Genomic DNA, 10,334 nt, shown 5'->3' with positions numbered 1-10,334 from the left:
TGAGTACAACTCTTTTAATACTGTATTTATATATAAAATCAGGTGTTTTTCTGGAACAAGCCATGTTGTGTATTTTAATTTTTTTTATTTAGACATGCTGTGAAGTTCATTGTAACTTGCTTACAGGCTGCTAAATCCAGGCACCAGGGTTGGACAAAATATTAGAAACACATTCAATTTAGCACTCGCCTTGGTTTGAATGAGCAGTCATATGACTGAATAGCTTGTTATGCACGTGTCTGTTGTAATGAACTGTATTAAAGCTACCTCCCTGTTGGTTTCAGTCACAAGGGCAAGGCAGAGTTAGACAGAGGTCTGGGGATCAGAGCTCGGTTGGTAGGGGGTTCCGTTGTCAAAAGTGACGGATCTGCAGAAAGACGTCCTTCAAGTTTCGTTCACTGTTTGAGGGTTGAGGGTTTAATTTATTCCAAATTGTTCAGTCAAATGCAGAGGCTGGCGCAGTAGCAGTAGTGACTTCCCCTGCTTCTTCATCAGCTGGTCTCACAGGCAAGGCTTGTCCGTAGGGGTACAGTTGGAGGACTAGAGTTCTACAGCAATTTTAACACCAAATGCAGACTACCCTGTCTGCTTATAGAGTCTGTACGCTCTATTTATAGTGTTGTCACAGGATCCTATGCAACATCTGCTAGGAGCTTATTGAAATGAAATGAATTTCTACACCCCAAGCTCCAAATCTACAGGCTGTGGAAAAAAATAAAACAAAAAAATGATAATAATTACAACGTCCAGCTAAAATGACAGCTCTTGATTACATGACTCTGAAGCAGTATCAAAGTGTGTCATTTATTAGCATTTTCATGTACATTTTATTCTTAACCTCAGGTGTTACAGCTGCTGTAACCGCATTACAGTGAAAGAGTTGAGCGAACACGAAGCTGGAGGTCACAATGAATGAAGGTCACTCTTGAAGGTCCAGCTAATGGCTCTATGTATTAAACGCAGCGGCAGTGTCTGTTTGTGAAATATGGGGAAAGGTTAAACTTTATTTTTTCTTTAATTTGCGTTGTCATTATTAATACAGGCCCATGGTAATTGTCTGTTACACCATTATGACTTTGGTGACACAGCTGAAGCATTATTTTAACAAACGTGTTCTGAAAACGTAAGCCGTGTTCAGTACTTTTATTTTTTTCTGCTCGTCTGACTTGTGATTGTGATATGATCTTGTTGAAAAGGTGGTATAACATGACGGTGAATTAATCACAGTTTAAGATTAGTTTTAAATCACTAGCTACACCCCCCACCCTCAATTCTGTTTTTGTTTTGATTTGTTTTGTTGTCCCGTTATGACGTGATTGTGCGAGAAAATCGATTGAGAAATACAATGTTTTTAGTTTTATTAAGATACACAATTTCGTACTCTTTTCCGAAGCGTTGTTATTCTGTTACTTAGCAACACCGTTTTGTCAACGTCACGATACGAGCCCACCGCGTCACTCCGCCCTAAAATGCCCAAGGGCCAATTGCATTGCCGTTCGCTGTATTCCCGTAGAGTCTCGCGATTATTTCCTATTTAAAGTCTTTCTGCCCTATAAAAATCGGCCATTTCCACAGAGCCGGTGTAGAGCTCAGGGCTGCAGGGTCGTCTTCTCTTCCTCCTCATACACCGCTGCTTGAACTAGTACATACGATGTCTGACGTCGCTTTGTCGTTCGCCAAGGACTTCTTGGCTGGTGGCATTGCCGCTGCCGTCTCCAAAACAGCGGTGGCGCCGATTGAGAGAGTGAAGCTGCTTCTGCAGGTAAGCGTGGCCTCTCATCGTTTCGCTGGGAGGCGAGGATTGAGAAGTGAGACCGGCTTCTGTACGAGGAGCCGCACTGGGTCATCTTCACAGAGATGGCAGCTGTTGATTTTCCCTGCCAGGACATACAGCGGAGCATCAGTTGTCAAGCCGAAAGCAGTCTTATATCTGTGATGTCGAAACTTTTCTTGTCATTGTTATTCATGTCTTTGTATATGCAGATTGTTATTTGGAATGAATAGTCGATGTTACAAATAAGACACCGCAGTGTTTGTTAAAATTTTTTTTTTTTTTTTAAAAAAAGAAACATGGGCTAAAGCCTTTAATGTAGCTGTATTGACTTTGAGTGTGAAAACGCACCCTTTCTTCTGCTGCTTATCTATTGTGTTGTATTATGCCGGTTCTGTTCCCTGCCGTGGTATTTAGCCGTAGTGAGGCAAGGGGTTTTCAGATTGGTTCCTGTGTCTTTATCCCAGACTACACCTTTACCCGAAAGTGTAGCACTTCATACCAGCAGTTCAAAAAAAAAAGACATGAAGGAAGGTCACCGTCGATTTCTGCTTCCAACCCAAGGTCGTGCAAAGGAGAGGCCCCAACCAGTAGAGCCTGTAGTGACAGGAAGTGAAGTTTTTATTGATGATTCGTTGGCATATTTTTTTAGAAATGCAAATTCCACAAACTGGTCTTTTTATTTGGACTAACAAGTGGGAATTAAATTATAAAATGTAACGACTTTGAGAACACGATTGTCGCATCCTGTAATACAGAGCCTTTGTCCTGTCAAGGTAGCTCTGTAAAGCACTAGGTTCCTGCAGCATATTGGCGAGTTTTACCTATGCCGCTCTTAAATTACCCCGCAACATTTTATAAAGGGGTGTTTTTTTTATTTATTTATTTAATTTTAATTCTATTTCCACTCGTGCCCTTGCCAATAGTGTCCAGCTGCTCCATTTTGAGTTAAAGTAGGGAGAGAGAGGGAAGCAGCAATGTTCACTTTGCTTCTCTTTTCCCTTCCTTAAATTTGGGAAAACGTAAAATTAATATTGTGATTACCTTTTCTAATACATTTTTAAAACTATAACAGTTGCGTATCTTTAACCCATTAGGTGCCGTTGTCCTAGTAAGACTAGTTTTGTAAAAAAAAGAGCTTTTAATAACTTTCTAATTGATACTGAGTCTATTTCAGATTACATAGACAGATTCAAGAGTAATATATATATATATATATATCTATATATATATATATATATATATTATTAAGTATAAGATGATATGTATACAAATATTATAATATGAACAAACCAATGTATGAAGGTTTGGTTAACAGGGAATATACAATGAATGCATCAGTTTTTGCAAACTGCATGTGTGTTTTGTTTTTCAGGTGCAACATGCAAGCAAACAGATCACAGCTGACAAACAGTACAAAGGTATTGTTGACTGTGTGGTCCGTATCCCCAAAGAGCAGGGCTTCCTGTCCTTCTGGCGTGGAAACCTGGCCAATGTCATCAGGTACTTCCCCACTCAGGCCCTCAACTTTGCTTTCAAAGACAAGTACAAGAAGGTCTTCCTGGGAGGTGTTGACCAGCGCACGCAGTTCTGGAGGTACTTCGCTGGTAACCTGGCCTCTGGTGGTGCCGCTGGTGCCACTTCCCTGTGCTTCGTCTACCCGCTCGACTTCGCCAGGACCCGTCTGGCCGCAGATGTTGGCAAAGCTGGTGCCACCCGCGAGTTCAACGGTCTGGGAGACTGCTTGACCAAGGTCTTCAAGTCTGATGGCCTCAAGGGTCTGTACCAGGGATTCAGCGTCTCTGTCCAGGGTATCATAATCTACAGAGCTGCTTACTTTGGCGTCTATGACACGGCTAAAGGTAAGTAGCCCACAGAGCCTCTGAACAGGAGGTAGATTTCTTTACATGACACTTTTATATTGTGCAGTATTATATTCTGTGGACTTTTAAATTGTCATCTGTGTAACTAAAGCAATGCCCTCACCCCCACCCCCCCAGGTATGCTGCCAGATCCCAAGAACGCTAGCATTCTTGTAAGCTGGATGATTGCTCAGAGTGTGACCGCCGTCGCCGGTCTCGCCTCCTATCCCTTCGATACCGTCCGTCGTCGTATGATGATGCAGTCCGGGCGTAAAGGAGGTAAGTTCAGGTCCAGACCGTGCACGCACCCAGAACAGCCCCTCCACCTTGTATGTAGTCTTAAGTTAGTGTCTTGTTTTGATAATTGGCGATCTCCATGTTAAATGGCCATACTGGCACTTTGTGGGTGGCAGACCTTGTTCTTTCATGACCATGCAAATATTCCTTTGAGTCCGTTAAACTGGAGCTTGCTGGCTTGAATCCTAGCGGTCCACCTCCATTGGTAAAATGCTATAATTCAACACAGAGTATTGTTTTTGTGCTTTCTTGTGTAGTGTCTTAGGTAGACCTACACCTATTAACCTGAGGGTGTAAATCGATTTCACAGTACAGCGCTTCCTGATAACTTGCATGAGGGTTGTAAACCAGGACCAGAAGCATCATATCTTTCTTGTGGAGTAAACTCTATTTCTTTTATTTCTAGCTGACATTATGTACAGCGGCACAATTGACTGCTGGAGGAAGATTCTTCGTGATGAAGGTGGCAGTGCCTTCTTCAAGGGAGCCTGGTCCAACGTTCTCAGAGGCATGGGTGGGGCCTTTGTGCTTGTCTTGTACGATGAGCTAAAGAAGGTCATCTAAATTAACTGATTTGTTGTAAAATGGTGTGTTTATATGTAACATATCTCTGTACATTTGGAAGGACATAAATTCCGCCTTATTTATAGGGACCAGCTAGTTTCGTACTAGTTGAACTGAGGGGGAAACAATCCCGCTCGCTTGATCTCTTTTACTTTACACCACTTTTTTTTATTTTTCATTCAATGTCATTCCCATTTAAAATGCCCTGACCCCAAGAGCTCTACCTCTACAATTTTATTCAGCCGGTCTGTTTTTAACCATAACCTTAACAAAAAATAAAACTCTTAAATTAACTTAATTTGCATTTTGTACTGTTGTGTTTTTATATATTATATATATATATATATATATATATATATATATATATATATATATATATATATATATATATATATATATATATATATATATATATATATATATATATATATATATATATTAGTGCTTGAGTATAAAGTGTTGCAGTGAAGATTCCAAAGAAGCAATGATCAGATTTAGGTAGTTTTATTTATGAACAGAGTAGTAAATACTGGCATCTTTGAACGGGTACTGCACCATGTTTTGGCTCTGGTTACTTGTTGAAAGCTCAGATGGATTTTGGAATGTAGTAAAGCCAATCTGCACTTAGTGCTTTATGTTGGCTTAATGCCAACAGCAGCTGTTTGTAACCTATGCCAAGTGTAATGAATTACAAGGCAGTCTACAATACAAGGTCCAGTATGAGTAGTTGAGGCAGGCATGCTGTCTGTGCCAGAATTACTCCTGTAGAGTAGTCTTAAGAGCCTCCATTTGATAATAAACTCCTGGCATGGGGGGGGGGGGGGGGGGGGATTGATCATGCTGACCTGGAGCTGGCTGCTTCTTCCCCAGGTAAGTAAAGTAACATGGCATTTGTGAAGGGGAAGAAGTCTTTGGAATTTCACAGGTTTATCTCTTCATATATGCTATGTCTAGTTATTCTGCTGTAAACTGTTTTGCTGAGAATCTCTTGTCCCTCCTTTTAATTGATGTACTCAGTACCAGCTCTATTGAGCACTGAATGTGAAAGCATTGTGGTGGTTTACCATGCTTTTGAGCATTTGCTCTGGATAAAGAATCTGTTGGATAATCTGCAGGATGTGCTATAGTCCTGGCTTCTAAAAATAGCATATTTTCTGTCCCCCTCCCCCACACAAGTGCATTCCAATGCAGTTTAAGTGGCCTTTTAACCTGCTGGAGTCATTTCCTCTCATGGCTGAATATACAGATCCCCTTACTCTGGGTCCTAGGTAGCCAGTTCATACAAGCCATAGATATACTGTCTGATTGCCAAGCAATGCATTGCAACTTTATCGAGATTTGAATGTAGCGTAGCAGATGCATATTTGCAGTGACAGATTAATCTGGTGTACAGAAGGTTCTAGGTGCATGGTAATAACAGTTGAGCTGTAAATATGGTTTTATATAATCAGAGACTATGAAAGTGGGGGAGGGTGGGGAGTGGAGCTACACTCATCTTGTGTCTTTCATTTTTATGTGCTTCTGGGTTGAGTGGCTTGTTCCCATGGTAACAAACCAAAAGTCAGTGGCCAAGAAATGACCTCTGAATCCCTGATCACTTGTCCTTATCCAGAGCACCCTGCATCATGCCTGCCGGGTTGAGTGGAAACCTGTTCGACAGTAAGCAGAGAATAGCGTGGCTGTATATGAGCAGTGAAGTTTGGCCTGCCTGTAAATAAATCATGAGAGAGCACTAACAATGTGGGAATGGACCTGGGAGTACAGACTTTAATTTAAAAACATGTATGAAGAATGATTGATTAATTTGCGAGGTGGTTCTTTTAAACTAATTATATCATTGTCTGTTTGCAATAGGGGCCTGTGTTGCTGTGTTAGAATAAACCAGGCTAAGCTGGTTGCAGCTGTGTCTGTGTTTCAGCTCTGTCGCTCCCTTCCATGAGACAGAGGAACTGGCTCCACACAGGCCTTGTTGTTTGTGTCAATCTGGTTCAGCCTTAAAATGGAATTCCACTCATTTCTCACTAACTTCAAGGTGCGTCGCACACATTTTCACATGGGAGTAAATCCTCATGCTCTGCTAAGAGTTATGACCATGGAAAGTGAACAGTGCAGTAATGCCATATTATAGGCAATACCCTAGGCAAATTTGCAATGCTAGTGTGGAGACTTAGGGCACTGACTTTAACATCTCCCAAGTTGTATTACATTGCTTGAGTCCCATCAACAGCAGGATCATGCAGCCTTCTCACAGAAATTATGGTTTCCATGGAAACAAACTGAGCATGTAACATGAGCCTAATATTTGTGTTTCTGCATAGCGACTCTCCATTCACACACCCCTATAACAAAAACTTAAAAGAATGTTTATATCATCATGATTTATCTCCTAAGCAAATTGTTTCTTAGTGGATGATTGCAGTGTGTTTTAGATTGGGTTTTGTAGATGATGAAAGCACATTTGCAAACACTGAGACATGTTCAGATTGCCATTAGCAATTGTGCTTAAAACCCAGAGGACATCGGTCTGCATCACCAGTCTCCTTGGGAGAGCTCTGTGACAGAAGGGTAGGGGTTTGTACAGGTCAGGACTGAGATGCGCTCACCTGCAGAAGATCTCAGGGTGCCTCCTAGCATTGTGCATTTAGGGAGCACTAAATTCACAAGCATCAAAATAAAGAGCAAGTGACTTTGATGCCGTAAAAAAAAAAAAAACAGTACATAATGGAGCATCAATCCAGCCTCTTGCAAGCCACATTGGCACAGGCACAACAGTTCTTGAAAGTTATGTTATGTTAAATGAGTGCTGACAGTGGTAAGCAAGGGTTTGGCTTTGCCTGGGAGTGTTGCACCTGTTTGAGATGCTTGCAACCTCACTCTGCTACTTGACAACACAGCTGAGAGTTTACTACAGGGAACAGCACAACAAATACGCAGCAAGGTTAAAAGTCTGCAAAGCTTTTGCAGCATTAAGATATTTGGTTAATTCCCTATTCACTGCTACCAAAACAGTGTCTTGCCATTCTGTTCAGTAGCTTGTTTCGTTCACACTCCTGTATAGAATTAGTTCATTCATGATAACAGCTTCAGAGAGGTTGTGTATTTTTCAATACTAAACTGTATATAATATTTTGAATGCTTGTTACAGACAAACTGGCACTGTGTGTGCACGAGTGTTTAAAATAGCAGCGCATTACAGTGGCGTGGTTTTGACTGATGAGAACCAGCTGTAAGAGAACGAATCCCGTTGAACGATCACCGCGGAGGGCTGCTGGCTGAGGGGAGAGAACATCTGAGGAAAATATTTAGACAATTTTGGTTCTAATTATATCGTTTTACATTCTTTAAAAGTAGTACAGATATCTAATATGGGAAAAATCTCTCAAATTAAAAAATGAGCTCTAGTGCTGACACACGTGATGTCCTCTTTAGGTCAGAGCAACAATAAGCGCGCATTAGGACAACTTGACAAAACGTCCTTCAGCTGTCCTTTGATGAAATCAGATACGTCCACGCGTTGTACCGTGCACGATGCATGTATCTGTGACAGTGTGGAGCCTCCTTTCATGTGACTGCATGTCATTATTTCATCCCACCCCAGGTGTGAGCCAGTCTCAGCCTCGGCAGGCATTGAATTAAAATCCCAGTGCATACATTTTGCAGCGGATGCAGAAGCAGCTTACCGGAGCCTTTGAGTTTGCAATAGGATACAGTGTATAGTTTTAATAACCTTTTCTCTTTTACGAGTCTTGAAAATACAGAGAAAGACTTCCAGTCCGTTTGTCGTAGAATTGTATACGTTTCTTTTAGTGTTTTAGTCTTACAATGTCGTACCGATTGTCCAGCACCCAGCTGCAGGTCCAGTCGAGTTATTGTTTCTGCCCAAACGACAGAGTTATTGATGCATTCTGGACACTGTATTTCTATACTGGCCCTTTAAATGCACAGACTAGCCCCGCTTGACTGCTGATGTCATCTCACAGAACATCAACGCGTCGGAACGCTGTAATTGCATAAGAGAATGTGGGAGGAGTACGGAACGCTACCATCTGGGTGTCATTTAGCAATATACCGGTATTCGTCCTAACGCTGCAGGTTACAGTCTGCCGGATTTCTCATTGCCTTGTCTTTATTTTGTCCAGTGATCAGAGCGCCGCAGTCAGCTGAATTTGAGCGCTGTATTGACTGGAGCTGGGACAGCACAGGCAGCATGCTCACCGTCTCCTTACCACTAACTGAACAGTTAAGCAATTAAATGTACACATGAGAACGAAATTACGCGTGAGCCGCGCATTCAAGCGTACTGCTTCAATGAGATTGCATACAGACAGCACCTCCCCCGCCCCTGCATTCACCCACAACTACACTAGCGTATAAAATAACTGCTAACATTGCACAGCGCTGTAATCGTCTGAGTGTTCCTTCAGTCAGAATCTCCTTACACTCACCTGATTGTGAGACACACCCTTATCTGTCTCTCACAACAGGGTAAGGACAATAAGGACAACCTCTCCCTTTAAAATAATACTATGTCTTGTTTTGCACTGGGTTTTATAGGGATTACTGTTCCCATAGTCTGTAGTTCTTTGAGCTAAATGCATTCAACTGATCTGCTGTCCACTTTTAGATTCAATAGATCGTTAAATTGATTACACTTTATCATAAATGCAGATTGGGGAGCGTTTTCTTTAATCAATTATAATTATATTTGAAAAGAAAAAATCGAGAGATTTTGTTCTGATGTCAGCCTTCTCTTAAATGAAAACGATGCACTGTTTTCAAGATGTATATTGTAACAATAAAATTCCAAATTAAAAAAAAAAACGCTTTTACTCACAAGGGCTCCATGAGTAATGGGAACTGTTAAAAACACATTTTGAACACATTTATTTATTTTAAAAAGTATAATACTGTTAAAATATTACTATATCAAACTTTCTCCACAACTGCAAGGGAACTCCATGACTGTTTGACGAGCAGGAATGCCTATCTGAAGGTTATCCCTTTGACGTACATGAGTATGTACAGAGCGCACAATGAGTGCTACCTTATATGGAGAGCAAATCCGCTTGGAGCCCGTTTAGCAGCTGCATTGGCTCATTATCACACTCCAGCTTGGGTCCGCGGGAGCCTACCGTTTACACAAATGTAAATGCAGCGCCACCTTGTGGGAAGAAGAAGAAATGGCTTTTCCAAATCCATCTTCAAGCTGCACAGATCTTGACAGCTACACGTGTTTTTAAATGCTGTGCTACTGGAATGCATTCTTTAAACGGCAACGATGACGCTATTCTCAGTGCTTTGTTGTTTTAATTCATGGGTTTGAAATGTCAGTCCGTTTTATTTCAGCTTTGAAGGGCGTAATGTTTTACCAGAGGCAGGCCCCTCGTGGTAATAATGTGCTACGATACATATATATTATATATATATATATATATATATATATATATATATTATATATATATATACACACACCAGAGGCAGGCCTCTCAGTCCTGGTTTAATAGGTATAATGAAATCAGACTGCTTTAGGACGTGCGTACAGGTTTAATTGATTTAACTAAACCCTTCAGAACATGAGTGGATCAAAGCCCTGGACTGGAAGGGTCCTCTGCCCGTCTTGCACTTAGTACTGCCGGAAATCTGCAGTCTCATAATTCAACAGTATATTCATTTCTAATACACTGCACCCACTCCTGCGTTTGAAAACTACTGGCTCTCCGTTTCCACTGAAGAAAGCTTCTCGGGTGACCACGTGGGTGTCACGGAACAGAGTGCATTCTGGTACTTGTAGTCCAGCCTGCTCTGAAGAAAAATGTATCAGTGTGAATAGGGATGTGAAT

General features: G+C 41.3%; 1 protein-coding gene across 1 annotated transcript; it reads left to right on the top strand.

The window, feature by feature from the left end:
* The first annotated feature begins 1,558 nt into the window (after positions 1-1,558).
* LOC121318842 (ADP/ATP translocase 2-like) lies at positions 1,559-4,792 on the top strand. The gene is made up of 4 exons (XM_041255947.1): positions 1,559-1,762; positions 3,147-3,633; positions 3,772-3,912; positions 4,337-4,792. The coding sequence occupies exons 1-4, from the start codon at positions 1,652-1,654 to the stop codon at positions 4,492-4,494; spliced, it is 897 nt and encodes a 298-aa protein (XP_041111881.1). The 5' UTR covers positions 1,559-1,651; the 3' UTR covers positions 4,495-4,792.
* The last annotated feature ends 5,542 nt before the right edge of the window (positions 4,793-10,334 follow it).

This window comes from Polyodon spathula, chromosome 7 (genome assembly GCF_017654505.1).
Source record: "Polyodon spathula isolate WHYD16114869_AA chromosome 7, ASM1765450v1, whole genome shotgun sequence".
Lineage (NCBI taxonomy): Eukaryota > Metazoa > Chordata > Actinopteri > Acipenseriformes > Polyodontidae > Polyodon > Polyodon spathula.
This window is presented reverse-complemented; position numbering and strand designations above follow the sequence as displayed.